The sequence below is a fragment of the Macrotis lagotis genome, chromosome 1 (genome assembly GCF_037893015.1).
Source record: "Macrotis lagotis isolate mMagLag1 chromosome 1, bilby.v1.9.chrom.fasta, whole genome shotgun sequence".
Classification (NCBI taxonomy): Eukaryota; Metazoa; Chordata; class Mammalia; order Peramelemorphia; family Peramelidae; genus Macrotis; species Macrotis lagotis.
Genome location: NC_133658.1, coordinates 820,264,141 through 820,281,974, shown reverse-complemented (window position 1 = coordinate 820,281,974; position 17,834 = coordinate 820,264,141). Strand labels below are relative to the sequence as shown.

The window sequence follows — 17,834 nt, the reverse complement described above, 5'->3', positions numbered from 1 at the left end:
ATAACTTTTTCATGGTTCTACCTTCTGAATGTTTAAAAAGATAAATAATTTTTTAGAATAAGTGGTAAAATTTACATGTGTGGTACTGTATATTTCTATTGATTAATAAAATGTGTAGCAGAAGTTCAATTGGACTCCAGGGGATATGCTAGAGAACCTGAATCCAAGCTCCCTTGAAAACTTCCATGGTTTCCAGGAACATGGTGATTCATCACTTGAGCCTTTGCAGGATGATTAACTTCTTTGCCACTTTATAGACATGGGGTGCCCCAGGGCTGAAAGCACTTGTCACTTTGGTATAATACAGAAATCTTTGAGTGGTTCTTTGATTTCCCTCATTCCTTGGAGCATCTGGGATAGTAATGTATTAGCTAGAAGGAAAAAAAAAACATCTTCCAGGTGTCCCTCTCTTTTTGCGACCTTCCAGGTGGCAACATGTAACTCCAAGATTTCCTGTAAAGAGGATGAGGGTGTCTCAGATTAGGCCTTTTCTCATCTTGGCCACACAGTGATAGTTACAGTAGTGGCACTATATAAAAGCATCTTTTGCTTGGATCCTTGGTTGTCTCATATTTCTGTTTGCTTCATGTTTCTGAGTAGGTGACTAAGGATTAATTTTGAGATGAATTTGTTCAGATTTAGAGGTGACATCCTGGGTTTAGCTGAGTTCAGTAAGGTGAATTTGTTCATAATTAGAAGAACAGACAAAACCCCTGACCTGGGTAGGGAGAAGTCATTGACTTTGAGGGAAATACTGTAGAACTAAGATGAACTGAAAAAATGTTTAATCGTTATTTTGGATACTATTTTATTTTTGGAAGAACTCTGGGTGAGCTTATCAGCAGATTTTAACAGGAGTTTTAAGGTAAGTTACTGAATTCTCTTTTAAGTAATTTTCTTTCTTTTTTTAAATTTTGCAAGGCACTGGGGTTAAGTGACTTGCCCAAGATCACACAGCTAGATAATTATTAAGTGTCTGAGGTCACATTTGAACTCACGTCCACCTGACTCCAAGGCCAGTGCACTATCCTCTATGCTACCTAGCTGCCCCTATTTCTATTTTTTTTATTTTTACTGTTTTTTACTATTTACTATTACTTTTTGGGTGACCACTATTATACAGAAATTTTTTAAATTTAAGATGAATGAAATATTGAAATTTAAAAGAAAAATTCAATTCAATAAATACAATATAATTTCATTTTGATCATTTGTGAAAGTCATATATAAGTAGAAGAAATAATTCTTTAATTCAGTAGATATTTATTTAGTCCTTACTATGTGTAAAAACCAGTAGGGGCATTATAAGGGTAAAATCTTGCAAACTTACAATTTGGTATTCAAGATGGCCTCAGGAATTGCTAAAAATATCCAAAAGGACCTTAAAGACCCAGATGATATCCTTTAGCTTTCCTACCTTTTTGATTTTCACATCCTGTTTACTGCTAAATACCCAAATAGCTACCACTTTACTTGATCTATTCTGCAGCAATACAGTATATTCCATAACTTTTTCATTGTTCTACCTTCTGAATGTTTAAAAAGATAAGTAATTTTTTGGAATAAGTGGTAAAATTTACATATGTGGTACTGTATATTGCTATTGATTAATAAAATGTGTAGCAGAAGTTCAATTAGACTACAGGGGATCTGCTAGAGAACCTGAGTCCAAGCTCCTTTGAAAAGTTCCATGGTTTCCAGGAACATGGTGATTCATCACTTGAGACTTTGCAGGATGATTAACTTCTTGGCCACTTTATGGACATGTGGTGCCCCAGGGCTGAAAGCATTTGTCACTTTGGTATAATACAGAAATCTTTGAGTGGTTCTTTGATTTCCTTCATTCCTTGGAGCATCTGGGATGGTGATGTATTAGTTAGAAGAGAAAAAAACATCTTCCAGGTGTCCCTCTTTTTTGGTGACCTTCCAGGTGGCAACATGTAACTCCAAGACTTCCTGTAAAGAGGATGGGGGTGTCTCTGATTAGACCTCATCTCATCCTGGCAACACAGTGATAGTTACAGTAGTGGCACTACATAAAAGCAACTTTTGCTTGGATCCCTAGTTGTCTCATATTTCTGTTTGCGTCATGTTTCTGAGTTGGTGAAAGAATCAATTTTGAGATGAATTTGTTCAGACTTAGAGGTGACATCCTGGGTTTAGCTGAGTTCAGTAAGGAGAATTTGTTCCTAATTAGAAGAGCAGACAAAGCCCCTGATCTGGGTAGGGAGAAGTCATTGACTGAGGGAAATACTGTAGAACTAAGGTGAATTGTAAAATGTTTTATTATTATTCTGAATGCTGTTTTATTTTCTGCTGATCTTTGGGTAAACTTCTCAGCAGATTGTAATGGTAGTTTTAAGCTAAGTTACTGAATTCTCTTTTAAATAATTTTCTGGTTTTTTAAAAAAAAATTTGCAAGGCAATAGGCTTAAGTGACTTGCCCAGTGTCACACAGCTAGGTAATTAAGTGTCTGAGGCCAAATCTGAACTCAAGTCCTCCTGACTTCAGGGCTGGTGCTCTATCCACTATGCCACCTAGCTGCCACCAAGTAATTTTCTTTCATTATGTTCTTTTATGTTTAGCACTTTGTGTGTGTGTGTGTGTGTGTGTGTGTGTGTGTGTGTGTGTGTGTGTGTGTGTAGGAAATAATTGCCTCTCTCATGCCAATTTAAGCTTGTGTGTTGAGGACCATTTTTTCCTGTACGTTGAGGAGAACCAGACTTGTATTACAAAAGGCTTTAAGCAATTTTACCTTTATGAATGAGGTGGTAATAATATTAATGGTTAGCACTCATATGGCACTCTAAGGTTTACAATGTGATAGACATGTTATCTCTTTTGATCTTCATAGTAACCCTGTCAAGTAGTTACTCTTAATACCTCTATTTTACAGGTGAGGAAACTGAGGCTCAGAGAGCTGAAGTGACTTCCCTGGGGTAATCCAACTTGGGAACTTCTAAGGCAGGCTTCAACTTCAGGCCTTGCTGACTCTAAGTTCAACGCTCTCCACGATGCCCCTGTAGCTTCTCTTTCATTAATGGGGGCTACATTCTGCCCCTCTCAACTGCCCACTAGGTGCAGAGAAGATGAGCCCCTTTGGCTGAGGATCATTAACCTGAGAAATGAATGAATATGTTGTTGTTGCGGGCTGAATGATGCATGCTTAGACACCCCCGGCCCCATGTTACCTAGAAAGTGAACTTTCACTATGGAGGAGAGCTCTTCTGTTGGGTGGAGGAACAAATGACCTTCTGATGGGGGGGCGGGAGGGAAGGTGTGTGGGGACTGGAGGTGATGGCTCCAGCAGCTGCTTTTGGAGGCTGAAGGGCTGCTGCGGGGCGGTCGGGGGAAGGGGGGAGCTTGCTCACAAAAGGCGATTTCCGGCTCTGCTTTTCCTCGCTCTACTCCCACCTCTCGGATTGTTTGGGGAAGCGGTAAAGGAGAACTTGGTTGGGTCCACGCAAAAAAAGGGGACTGGAAGGGGCCAGAGGAGGCGGAGGGCCGGGGGGAGCCGAGCCGGCCTCCCTTTCTTGTCTAGCATCTTCCTTCTTCTTCTGGGCCCCGAGGCGAGGTCTGAGTCAGCCAAGGGGACGCCTCCTAAATCCCAGCCCGGGACATGTAGCGCAGGAAGGGCGAGCGAGACCCCAGACAAAGGGGGTCCGGGCGCTTCCGTGCGGAGAGGAGAGACTGAGAGGGGGAGGAAGGAGGGGGACCCCCCCGCCGCCGCCCCGCCACTGTGGGACCCGCAGAGCAAGGCAGAGGAGGCAGCGGCGAGGCGGGCCGAGCCCCAGGGAGGCCAGGCCGGCCGGGCCGGCCGGGTCAAGCAGGCAAGAAGGCGAGCTGGCCAGGGGAGCAGCCTCCCCGGGAGCCCGGGCGGCGGAAGAAGCGAGGTCCAGGCTCGGATCCAATCAGAGGACTCGCTCGGCTCTGGGCTCCGACTCTCCGCCCCCCCCCCCCCCCCCCCACACCCCGTTAGTCTTTATTCTTCCCTTGCTCCGGCTCCCCCTCCCCCCTCCCACAACTGCAACAGCTGCAAAAACTGCTGTCCGGGATTCTCGCAGGTCCTTTCGCTGGGGCTGGCCCGGGGGGCTGCAACATGGCTTTATCGTGGAGGAACTGGTTAGCAAACGAAGGGGTTAAACACCTCTGCCTGGTAGGATGCGGGGCCACTGCCCTTCTTTTCCCTTCTGTCAATTGAAAAGTTTTGCTTCTTTGTCTATGTTTATTGGCGTGGGCATTTTAGATACTAATTGAAAGTGTTGCTAGCATAACTTAAAAAAAAAAGATGTATCTCTTTTAGGAGTAAAAGTTTTTCTCCCCCTTTCACTTATTTTACTCATACAAATAACATGGCAATTTACATCTTCATCTTTGTGCACAGTTTAACTCCACTATCTTCTGGAGGAGAATGCTGAGAGCACTGGCCATGTGAATAGTTCTCTTTTCTATTCATCATCTCTTTTAATAATTTCTTCCTATATTTAGTTTTCTTCATTCTTCTTACACCATTAAAAGTTTTGTATGTTTTGTAAATGGCAATGAAATTAGAGATGTTTGGGTGCCCCCAGGGTGTCAGACTCTGTGAATGAAGCCTAGGAAACAACACCGAATCAGTATCATAGGATCTGAGTTTAAATTCCATCTCTGCAATTTACTCCTTATATAACCTTAGCCAAGTGACAAGTAAACTTCTTAAACCCTACTTTCCTCACCTGTAAAAATGGAGGCGATTGAGGGAATTAAGTCTAAAGTTGTGTTGTTGTTTTGATAGTTTAGTCTAAACTTTGTGTGGAGTTGCATAGGAATGGGGATCTGCCCCTGTCTCAGAAAACCTGTTTGGATTTGAAATGTTTACCATTGGGTCAAGGACCTGACTAAGGTCTTTTTATTTAGTTTTTTGCTTAGGGTTTCATTGACTTGGTGTTTGTTTTTTCTTTTGTCTTGACTGATTTAGCTCATCTGGCTCTCTCTCAATGTCCTCCTTTTCTGGAAAACCTTCTTGCTGTATTATCAAGGACCAGAGTATTATTATCTCCATCAGATGTTAGGGGTAAGTGTGACTCAAATAATGATTTTTGATCATATCAGTGAGGTTGGTATAAGGGGAGGAAGGGAAGAGAGAAGTGAGTCAATATATTGCAAAGTCTGGTGAATATCTCTTTTTTTGCAGAAAGAAATTAAGACAAATTTTCTTGTCAAATACTTTACTTTTACTTTCTCCAGGTAGGAAAGGGGAATGCTGTTAAAGAACAAAGGAAATTATCTAATCAGTGGAAATGAATGAACTGCAGGGAACTTAGTCTGGTGCTTGGGAAAAGCCTCTTCTTGCTGCCAGATGCAGGGAGCACTTAAGGATTTGGCACACAAACCATGATCAACAGATGACTGAGGTTTTAGTTTTCAGTCATCCAAATTTCAGCAACCTGTGAGCTTATTCAGTGAAATTTATAACTTTTGCTGCCAATTCTCAGGAAACATGTGCTGTACAGAGCTAGTTAATAATCTGGGCATCTCTTAATCAGTTAGCTGACAATGTCAATGATCTTGACTTATTACAGGAATGTTATATACTGTGGAAAATTTTCCTAAATCTATTCTTGGCTAGTGCTTTCTTTTCTCTTTGCCATTCTATTATTCTCACACTTCCTTCTTTCCTATGTATCATACTTCCTGTGGAGGGGAGAGAACCAGAATTAGGAGAGGCACTTTTCTTAAGTCTTTAAATACTTTAGAGCAAAAGGAATGGATTCCTTCATAGAGATACCAAAGTTTTTGCCAATTTTGTCAATGTATCCTATTCACTACAAAAAGTGCTACCTAGGTTATGTGAGCACAGTTTTTAATATCTTAAGTTGTCATTTTGATTTCCTTCTTCCCCTTCTCCCCTTCACCCAAAACAAAGCAAAAACAGGTAAGGGAATTCCTAGGATGGGAACTATATTCATCGTGGATTTGTTTTGATTAGTAGGACCTCTACAACTTATATCCTTGCTTCATTATAGCCTTCTGGTGATCATATAGTACTACTTGAGCCCAGGTCTTCCTGGCTCCAAGAGTAGTCTGCTGCTATCCACTTCATCATGTTTTAGTCTGGTTGTTATTAAATAGATTTCGAACCATGTTCTTTCCAAATGAAATAGAGTAAATTTCCTGATCCTTGATGGCTCAGATTCATTTTGCATATGGATTAAATTTAGGGCATTTAAAAGGTATCAAAAGAAAGGACTAGTGCTGCTTTTCCTAACTTTACCCCTTTCCACCAACTAAATAATATCACCTAGCAATTTAACATTGTGGGCTAGTTTAATATTTTGGAAGCTCAGGTAATATTTTTGCTTGTGACTTTAAAGGAAATAGCACCCTCAAGGAAATATCTTATTCATTTGTCACAATGGGAAAAGTAATTTGCAACTATTTATATGGAAGAGCCTATGCTTGATATTAGAGTATTTTCATTTACTTCATAAATTTAAGTGGCTAATTTGGGTCCTAGGATTTAAAGATAGGAAAAATGACTCAGTTTTTCCCTGATTTCAAATCCAGTCTCAGATACTTAACAGCTAAATAAACTAGTGAAATGCATTTAACCTCTTTTTTTTCCAGTTCTGTCAACTTTAAAGTGTAGATGATAATAGCATCTTCCCCACAGGGTGTGGTGAGAATCAAATTTAATAATATTTGTAAATCACTTAGAAAAATACCTGACATGTAGTAGGTACTTAATAAATGCTCATTTACTTCTTCCTTAAGTAGATCATTGTCCAGATAGAGGATAATATGTGCATATAAAATATGCACTCAAAATTTGATAATCTTATAGAAAAATAGAAGCAGAAATGATGGGGAGAGTCACAAAGGGACAAATTACTTATTACAGGGGGTATATGTTATTTTTCTAAACTAATCTCTAATTTTCATATTTTTTAAAAAAAAAATTAAAAATCTCATAGAACTGTGTCATAGTGACAATTGCATTAGCTTGGAGCTTGAGGATCCACATTCATATTCCATTTATAATGCTTAGTACCTATATGATTTTAGAAAAAGGAAATTAAGATTCTCAGTCCTCACTTTCCTCAATCCTCACTTTCCAATCCTCACACAAGAAGGTCGCAATGTGAGATTGGACTAGATGGCCACTGAGGCCAATTTCAGCTCTGGATAGATGAAGCAATAAGCTATGGTTTTTTTTTTGATATATTGCTAGAAAGGACTTCAGGTCATCTGCTCCATACCCTTAATTTTTACAGTTGAGGAAATTGAGACCCAAAGGGTTTAAGTGATAGTCCCAGTTTTATGTACATAGAAGGGAACAGAGGGAGAATTTGAACCCAAGTCCTCTGGTAATCAAATCTGAAACCTTTTCCATTTTAATGTTCTGCTTCATTAAGTGATATATGTGATATATATGATATAAATATATGTGATATATAAGCCTATTTTTCCTTATTTCATCCTACCTAAACTCTCCCCTTCTCCAAATCTAACCTTTTTGTTGCTGTCATGTTGTTTTTATGCATTGATCTGGTCGTATCAATTTTCACAACTTTAGTGACTTCTTGGAGGTTCATTATTCCCTAATAAGTAAAGTTCATACTCTAGTCAAATGTTTGAGGTCCATTATAATCCAATGTCATCCCACCCTTTTGCCTTTATCTATGCTTCTGCCTAGTACTCAAACTTTACACAAACTGGAGTGCTCTGTCCTCTAACTATACCCTGTGCTTTCTCCCACTTCAGCTTTTTCTAATACTGTTCTCCATGGCCCCCAAACCTCCCTTTTCACCTTTAAAATCCAACTGTAGTGTTGCTGACTTTTTGATATATCCCTTTATCTGTCACATTTCTATTGTTAGATTCTTTTCCCCTGTGGATCTTCAAATGTAATTTGTACTCACATTTAATGAACTTTTGTCTTAATTTGTAGTATAGCTATTTCTATATGTACTATTCTACTATAAAACTGTAACCTTCATGAAGGCCTGAACTAATTCTACTTGTTCTTGTCTAACCTTTGTGTCTTGTACACACACACACACACACACACACACACACACACACACACACACACACACACACACACACAGAGTGTGTTTCTTCATCAAGAAGTGTCACATATGCTTGCTGAATTGGATGCATTATAGTTTGTCTGGGCTAAATTTTTCTTTAGGAATTTAGTTCATATCTTAGATAAAAATGAAAAAGTAAGAAAACTTGAGATATAGTTGGCTCTTGTTCAAGAGTTATGTGTTATGTTAATGTAAAATCTGAGAGCAGACAACTTGAAAAGCTAAAACTGAACTTTGGAATTCAGTCCTCTAGAAGTCAAGATTATAACATGCATAAACTCCGGGGATACTTTTTTTTTAAATAAATAGTTTATTAGAGACAGGGATTAATTACTAACAGCTTGAGTTCTTTGGAAGGTGAGTTCCAAAGCAATTATTTTTGTTTATTAGTCATGAAGTTGTCAAGACGTATGTATCATGTCTATGTGTGTCTATGTGTGTCTGAGTTCACACTCCCTTCTGTCTTGCTTTATCCCTTTGATTCTGTAATTCTACAGAGAAGCAGTATGCCATGGTGGATATGAGGTTAAATTCACCTTCACACATTTATAGACTCAGGTACCCTGTGCAAATCAAATTTCCTTTCAGCCTCTGTTTTATCATGTGTAAAATGGGGATTAAGTATGACACCTACCTCATAGGGTTGTTCTGAGAAGTATCTTTAAAATGCTATTCAAATCTTACAGTATTATGTGACTGCTAGTCATTATTATGATTATGTTAAGGAGGCTCCAAAGTAGTAGAATAGAAATTGAAAACATGAAAACTATTGTGGTAACAAAAGAATGGCACATGGGGGAGATTAGAATGAGCAAATCATTGTAAATCAGCTTTTATAATAACATACAAAGTGGTACAATAGATCTGGCCATGAGTTATCCAATCCAAAGTTTTATCTTTGACCATGACTTTGAGGAACCTATGGTAATAAGGTATGGTTTCCTCCTTGGTATCAGGTATGAAGGTGACAGTTATAAATCCATAGATCTTTCAGCTTCTGAAATAGCATGGTATAGTAGAAAGAGGAATAGATTTGATATCAAAGGACTACATTTGAACATTTGTTTCACTATTGGAGATTTGCTAGAGATTGTCTTCATGATCTGAGTTCTTCCTTTTTTTTTGAGTCTTCTTTCCTATACAACTCTATATTCCAACCATATTGATTTTCCTCACAAACAATATTCTATCTACAATCTGCATGCCTATTCACATGAATTTGTCTTAGAATACTTGCCTTCATTCAAGATGCCTCTCAAATATCATCCAGGAGGTCTTTCCCAATTTCTCTGTTGGTGATTTTCCCATGGTGGCTACTATTTCTATTCCCCTTCAATGCTAAGTGTTTTCCCCCTGAGATTTATTTATCCTGAATATAACATGTTCAGATATAATTATTTGTACACTCTCTCTTTCACTTGAAAGTAAGTTTCTTAAGGACAGGAACTATTTTTGTCTTTCTTTATATCTCTAGTGGTTAATATATGGCTTGGCCCAAAATTAGAGATTCATAAGAAAATTGTATTGACCTGTTGAGTATGGATCATATATATATATATATATATATATATATGTATATATATAGATATATATCTACTATGTACATGCTATTTTCTCCATTAGCATGGAAACTATTTGAAGGCAAGATTAGTTTTTTTCTTTTTCTTTGTATCCACTCAATTTAATAGAGTGAATGACAGCATAGTGATTGATAAGTGATTAATAACTGAATTGAATAATGGAATTGAATTATTAAGGGAAATACTTTTTCCAGTGTGTGCAAGATGAATTGGAGTGTAGAAAGAACTCACTTCCAAGGCTATTGCTATAGATAAGAGAGCATAAGGAGGTCTTTAACTAAGGTGATATGTTATAATATGTTAGATGTGAAAGGTGGTAGAAGGAATCAATAACATGGAGACTGATGGATACTGGATTGATGGGTCATGAGATGATGAGATGTGCTGACATTATGAATCTAGGTGACTATAAGCATGATGATTTCCATTTCAGATAGAAAGAAAACTAACACCATGAAAACTTTCCTTTGAGACCATGGATATAAATAAAGAAGAATCAGATAATTTTAGAATACTAGATTTGTGTGGCAAATTAGAAATATATCTTTAGCCTGCAATGTCCAATATTACATGAAAAAATAGGTTAGGAATTTGTAGAATAGGTAGGAATGGGTGATTTCTTAGGAGAAAAGTCATTGCCTGCATGGCCAGATCATGTAAGGTTTTGAGGTAGATGTGGCATTTGAACCCTAACCTAAGGGATAGGAAGAAGGAATTCCACAGTTTGAGAGTGGCAAGGATAATATGCTTGTTTTGGGGAAAGGTTGCAGTAGAAAATCCCTGATTTCCAACTCTGTGAATCTATAATGATCAGATTTCACTTTAGTTTTATTAACATTTATTCCCAGTGAAATGTTTTGATGGTGCCAGCTTTAATGTGTGTTTATTTTGGCTTAAATTCCCTCATCATGTCATTGAATGTTTCAGTAATGGACTATTTGTTTTCAACATGAATATCTTTGTTAATCTGATAATATACAGTTTTGTGGTTGTTGTTTTTTTTCTCTTTTAAATGTCTGGTAAGTGGTCATGCAAATCCTATTTCTTTTGCCCTTTATATCAAATTTGCTTGATTTGCACCTCTTTCATTTTTTTTAAACTTCCTGGGAGGACTCATCATTATGCTTGATGTGTTTGAGAAACTTTAACTAAATCATTCTTGGGACAGCTCGGCAACTTATATCATTACTCACATTTTACCAGACTGGATTCTGATGTCATACAAGTTTCCCAAGACCAACTGAAGAGGGGAAATGAGAATTTTAAGATAACTTAATAGTTGGAACTGGAGACAAACAGCCTACTCCATTGGAATTCATTTCATTCCAGTATTTAAGAAGGGAAGCGAGGACTATATAACTCATTCTCATTTTTAACTAAGTCAGATATGCTCTCCATTGTGATTTTTTTGTTTGTTTTGGTTCAGTAAACATTTTGAAACTAAGTTTCTTTATATAAGTTTCTTCTAAGATAGATGACATTTTTCCTATAAATTTCCATTAATTAAGACTATGGACAATTCAAAAGTATTTTGATTTTGGGCACTAGAAAATCTAGAACTCACAATATTCTAAATCTTGTTTTTAGTCTTCTCAATCTGTTAGCTATTTCCCCCCTCCTGCCACCCCCATCACCCTTTCACCTAATTTACAGCCATAGGTCCCGTGATTTCATTGTCAAAAACAGACTGGAACACTTTTTATATAATTATAAAAACTGATTTAGAGTGATTTCTTCATCCCATTCTCCCCCTGCATATTTCCTTTATAAGGGAGTATTTAATAATTTGTTTAGGAAAAGAAATGAGTGGGTTTTGAAACTGTCATAGGCCATAGCTATCCATTTGTAAGCATGTGTATCATATTACATTATAGGTGTGTGTGTGTGTGTATGTGTGTGTGTGTACACATACATGAAATTTAGATTTTCTAATTCATAACCATGTGAGGCTATAAAATATTTTAGATAAGAGGCTTGACATTGGAATGATCAAGATCTGGATTCAAGTCCTACTTTTTGAATGATCTTGGCCAAGTTGTTAAGCTCCAAGAATCTGAACAAAACAAGTTAGGGATGATCTGCAGTTCTGCTTTGGTGGAAGTATTTTTCAGTTGGAGATTTTTTCCATAAATATAAAATCACAAATCTGTATCTCTTCCTCCTCTCAAGTACAGTATCCTTTATATTTTTACTGGCATTCTACTGTACAAATGTTGATTACTAGAAGATTTGGAATATAATAATCTCTCTCTTTCTCTTTTTTTAAAGTTTTTTTGCAAGGCAAATGGGGTTAAGTGGCTTGCCCAAGGCCACACAGGTAATTACTAAGTGTCTGAGACCGGATTTGAACCCGGGTACACCTGACTCCAGGGCCGGTGCTTTATCCACTACACCACCTAGCCACCCCCTAATAATCTCTTAAAAACTGAAAATGAATACCATAGAAAGGAGTAGAGAATTATATGGTGGCCATAAGGAAACTACAACCTGTACCCATAATAAGATAAAAATCAAAATAGTTATAATAATAATATAATATAATAATAACTAGTAGGGCTTTAATCTTTGCAATATGATGTACATATACTATTTGATCCTCATCACAACCCTTTGAGATTTGTGCTATTATTATTACCATATTACGATGGGGAAACTGAGGAGAGGTTAAGTGACTTACCCAGGGCTATTAGTAAGTTATCTGATCATTGGAAGGCACATTCAAATCAATGAGATCATAACTCCATTGAGTATAATTGAGAGAAAGTTCCATGATGCAAGAGACTATTCCTTATCTAAACTTTGTATTTCCCTAGCAAATAGCCAGTGCTTTGCAGACATGAAACATATAATTGTTTGTTGAATTGAATTGTATGTACACTAACTCTTCATTTATTAGAAAAATAGATTTTTATAAAATTGAGTGGTAGAGGCAAGAGGGTATGGAAAGGTGAGGAAATTTGCTCCTTCTACCCATCATAGGGTAACTTAGTCACATGTGTTTTGGGTTTTTTTGGTATTTTTTAAGCATAAGTATATAATAGGCACTATGCTCAAAAGATATTTACGAAGCATTTGCTAGCTGCAAGGCTCCATATTAGGTTCTAGGAGACACAAGGATTCAAAAAAACAAAACAAAATAAAGACCCTGTCTTAAGGGAGTTTATGATTTCAATATAACTCATATGTCCAAACTTTTCTATCTTCTCTCAACTGCTGGAATGCTCTGTTTCAATCATGAGTTTTCTACTTTGATCAAAATTAAAATTAGAGATCATTTTCCTAAATAGAAAGCTTTAATTGTTGAATGAAACTGGATTAACTATATTACCAGTTTATATCTTGATACTATTTTTTCTTTCTTTCTTTTTTCTTTTTTGGCTTTTACAAGGCAATGGAGTTAAATGACTTGCCCAAGTTCACACAGCTAAGTAAATATTAAGTGTCTGAAGTCGGATTTGAACTCAGGTTCTACTGACTCCAAGGCTGGTGGCTCTATCCACTGTGTCACCTAGCTGCCCCTCATATCTTTATATTCTCATCTCTTCCCCCTTCCCCACCCCCCATTAAACAACTTAGGTCACTGCCTTATTTATTTTTTCCCAGGGAGCTAAATCTAAATGCAGAGGAATTTGGTGGAATTCGACATTCAAATAATACATGCAAATTCAACACAATTGCTAGAGAGCAGTTACACATTGCCTTGCTTAAGAACCAATGAGGATCACCACTTCTGTGAACATACTTAGCTATTTAGGGATATAGCTCACCCAGAAGCTATTTTGCTGTGATTCTACCTAATTTCTGCTCTATGAAAGACATACTTTTTTATTCCTTAAAGTTTAGACTAAGCTTACTTTTTCTTGAACTATGTGTTCATGAAGAGAATGTTTTCAGGGACCCTGTTTTTTTTCAAATTCAGTCCTAAGGGAAAGCAGCTTAGGATGCAACTTCATAAGGATGCTAACTTTCATGACTTGAATGCGTGAAATCCATCTGAGAAAGAGTAGGGTACTTGATAGGATGATAGATGAGGAGCTTACTCACACATTTGCTAGTAAATTTGAGCAATTGACTCTGGGAAAAATATAAATGCTGAACACACTTTAAAATTTAATCTACACGAATACCATTTTCTCCATTACTCTGCTAAATCTAGACAATCAACAGAGCAGCAAAGCAAGTTCCAACTCATAGTATTTTTATCAGAGTATTTATTTAGTATCCAATTTTATAATATATAGTATCCAACTTTATATTTATCATAGTATTATTTATTTAGTATCCAACTTTATAGTATAGTTCCAACTTTATAATATAGTTCCAACTTTTTTTTTTTAGGTTTTTGCAAGGCAAACGGGGTTAAGTGGCTTGCCCAAGGCCACACAGCTAGGTAATTATTAAGTGTCTGAGACTGGATTTGAACCCAGGTGCTCCTGACTCCAGGGCCGGTGCTTTATCCACTACGCCACCTAGCCGCCCCTATATAGTTCCAACTTTATAGTATAATACCAACTTTATAGTATAGTTCCAACTCAAGGTCTGCTGTAGCCAGCTCTGCATTATTATTTTTTTTTTGTTTTACGTTTTTGCAAGGCAAACAGGGTTAAGTGGCTTGCCCAAGGCCACACGGCTAGGTAATTATTAAATGTCTGAGGTCGAATTTGAATTCAGGTACTCCTGACTCCAGGGCCGATGCTCTATCCACTGCGTCCCTCTGCAGCTACCCCTCTGCATTATCTTGATTGGAGATCAGGAATGGGGGAGTTCACCTATGAGGAAGACCTCATTGATTTGAATTGAAATTTTTTTTAATCCCCTATAGTGCCTAGAACAGTGTAAAGCAAGGTTTCAAACCATAAATATTTGTTGCACTGGACAATATAGTATGCAAACACATGTTGGGACATGGTCAATGTGGGTATTTGTTTTGATTGACTGAATATTTTTTATAAACATTTCCATTATTATATTTCACTTCCCTCCCTTCTCTTTCCTCTCCTTCCCTTCCCTTCCCTTCCTTTTTCTTGGAGATAGGAGAGGAAATGCTTGTTAATAGAAAAAAAATGAAAAATGCTAATTTGTTTGTTCCCACTTACATGAAATAGGGATACAGAGAAACAGAAGGGGGGGACATGACTCCTATCTTTGATCTACATCTATAATTTCATTGATAGATAGAACTCTGAGTAACATCCTCTACCTCTGAAGATCAACTATCTGAAATTAATTATGACAATTGTCTGGGATGTTGAGAGGTTCAAAGACTTGTCCAGAGTTAATTAAGTATATGTGCAGGAATCAGGGCTGGAGCCCAAATTGTCCTTACATTGACGAGGTCCATTCTTTTTGTTATTTTCTTTTCTTTTATAAATTGACTGCCACCTACTCTTTTTAAAAAAATATTTAAGGCAATGGGCTTAAGTGACTTGCCCAAGGTCACACAGCTAGGCAATTATTAAGTGCCTGAGGCTGGCTTTGAACTCAGGTCCTCCTGACTCCAGGACCAACACTCTATCTACTGTGCCACTTAGCTTCCCTGCTAAGGTCCATTCTTTATGCATTTCACCATATTACTTCTCTAGCAACAATACTTTGCTCAGAGAGATTTGTTCCTTTTACTGTTAGGATAAGCAGGTACCATGTGCACAAGCAGACTAAATTATGATTTGTTAATAAAGAGACTGCTTGTTTGTCAGTCAACTGAAATATTTTCAGGTTCAATCCTCATGTTAATCTCTGGTTGCTTCTCAGATTGTTGAGGAGAGAAGGGCACTATGTGCTATTTTGCTTAATTGGAACAAAGTTTGTTGTCACATTGTTTACAGTGGCAGTTCAGAACACATTTCCGAATGGGATTGTACATACAGATCTTCCTAATCTCCAATAAAGAATAATTAAACTTGGAAAATAAAGATCACTCTGATGGGAAGCTCATAAATAGGACATATTAGAAAGGTTAAAAGTCTAAGATCTGGGTTCTAGTCTTGGACTTTTACCTTCATCTGGAAGATGAAATAATACTATCTGCCTTCTTTAGCATTAAGGATTTTGGAGAATAGGTTGGGTGTTTATGAACTTGCAGAATTAGGAGAGATTTCAGAGGTCTGGTTCATCTTTCCAAATAATACTATCCACAACTTTTCTGACAAGTAGATTTTCCAGTCTTATATTGATGACCAATTTTGAGCCATTCCAATTTTAGACAAGGTAATCAATAGGAACTTTTCCTGATGCCTCCCTGTGATTTTTCATGTTGCTTCTTGTCCTTTGGGGGAAAAAATTAAATATATCCTCATCCAAGGAATTGTTGATAAAAATGTAGAAAGAATATATATATATGTATATATATATATGTATATGTATGTGTGTATGTGTATAATGAATTCAGATGAGTAAGACTAAGAGTGATTCTATAATAGATAAATGACCAAAGGACACAGTCAATTATTAAAGGTAAAAACCTAAGCTATCAACAATCATATGATAATTGTGTCAAATCATTAATAATATTTTTCAGTCATATCCTGCTCTTCAGAGCCCATTTGGAGTTTTCCTGGTAAAGCTATTGAATGGTTTACCATTTCATTTTCCAACTGATTTTACTTATGAGAAGACTGAGGCATATAGAGTTAAGTGACTTGCCTAGCAAGTGACTATGGCTGAATTTGAATTCACATCTGCTTGATTCTAGCCCTAGTGTTCTTTTCCACTGTGCCACTTAGCTGCTGTATCATTAATAATTTTTTATATATTTAATTTTCTGCATATATGCAGATAGTTTCCTTTATTTATTTTTAATAAGATTACAAGGTCCACCTTTTTCTACCTCTCTCTTTTCCCTCACTTGACCACAAATAATCCTATATAGGTTATGAATATATATATCTATATCTATGTTAAATATATTTACATATAAGTCACATTATAAAAGAATCTGAACAAAAGGGGAAAACACGAGAGAGAAAAAACATAATAAACAAATTAAAAAATTGAAAAATACTTGATTTGGTCTGCATTCAGGTTCCTTAGTTCTTTCTCTGAATGTAGATAATATTTTCAATCACAAATCCTTTGGAATTGTTTCTGATCATTGTACTTTTGAGAAGAGCTAAGTCTATGATAGTTGATCATCACACAATATTGCTGTTAATGTGTACAATGTTCTCTTGGTTCTGCTCTCTTCACTCACCATCAGTTCATGTAAGTCATTCCAGGTTTTCTGAAGTTTGCCTTTTCATGGTTTCTTATAGAACATTACTACTCTGTCATATTCATATACCACAATTTGTTCAGCCATTTCCCAATTGATGCACAGCCCCCCAGTTTCCAATTTTTTGCCATTGCAAAAAAGAACTTATTTTTGTACATGTTGATCTTTTCCCCTTTATCATTATTAATAATTAATAGAATTAAAGTTGAAACCTCTCTGAGACTTTTATATTCACAAGATTATAGAAGAAAATGGCAAATGTTGGCAAGGCAGGAACACACAAGAAAACAGGCATATTAGTACTCCCTTGGTAGGTCTGTGAATTGGTCCAGGTAACATGTAAATTGCTTTGGAGCTATTCCCCCAAATTTGCATACCCTTTGATCTAGCTATACATCTACTAGGTCTAGACACCAAAGAGATCAAAAAAAAGAAGAAAAGGCCCCACAATGGAAAAAAAACCAACCACAACTATTTATAGTAGTACTTTCTTTTTTCATTATATAAATATTTTATTCATTTTACCAAATACATACAATGGTAGCTTCTACCAACCATTTTTTGAAAGTTTTTGTTTTATAATTTTTCCCTCCCTCCCTTTCCTCCCCTCCCTCCCTCCAGGAGAAAGGAATCTGACATAGGTTTTACATTTGCAACCATGATAAATATAGATTGAAACTGAACAGATTGTGAGAGAAGAATCAGATCTAAAAGGAAGTAAGAAAATAATAGAGATAACAAAATTACATAATACATAAGATGACTTTTAAAAATTGAAGATAATCAACTTTGGTCTTCATTTAAACTCCATAGTTCTTTCCTACAGGTGGCATTTTTCTTCATGAGTCCCCTAAAATTATCCCTGATTATTGCTTTGATATAATGAACAAATCTATCATGTTTGGTCATCACCTTATGCTGTTGTTAGTGTGTATAATATTTCTGGTTCTGCTCATCTCACTCAGCAATCA

The 17,834-nt window shown here is 36.7% G+C and overlaps 1 protein-coding gene across 5 annotated transcripts in view; it reads left to right on the top strand.

The window, feature by feature from the left end:
* Window positions 1–4,010: 4,010 nt before the first annotated feature.
* The window catches only part of NOX4 (NADPH oxidase 4), a 255,234-nt gene continuing 241,410 nt past the window's right edge, over window positions 4,011–17,834 (top strand). For 3 of the 5 annotated variants that reach the window (XR_012474419.1, XM_074217079.1, XM_074217077.1), the window contains exons 1-2: window positions 4,011–4,157; window positions 4,959–5,054. Coding sequence is in view for 3 of the 5 variants with exons in the window: in XM_074217079.1 (XP_074073180.1) it covers window positions 4,101–4,157; window positions 4,959–5,054 (153 nt within the window). In the remaining 2 variants the exon portion in view is untranslated. Of the gene's footprint in view, window positions 4,158–4,958; window positions 5,055–17,834 lie in introns of those variants that run through there. The other 2 variants (XM_074217078.1, XM_074217080.1) reach the window with 2 other exon arrangements.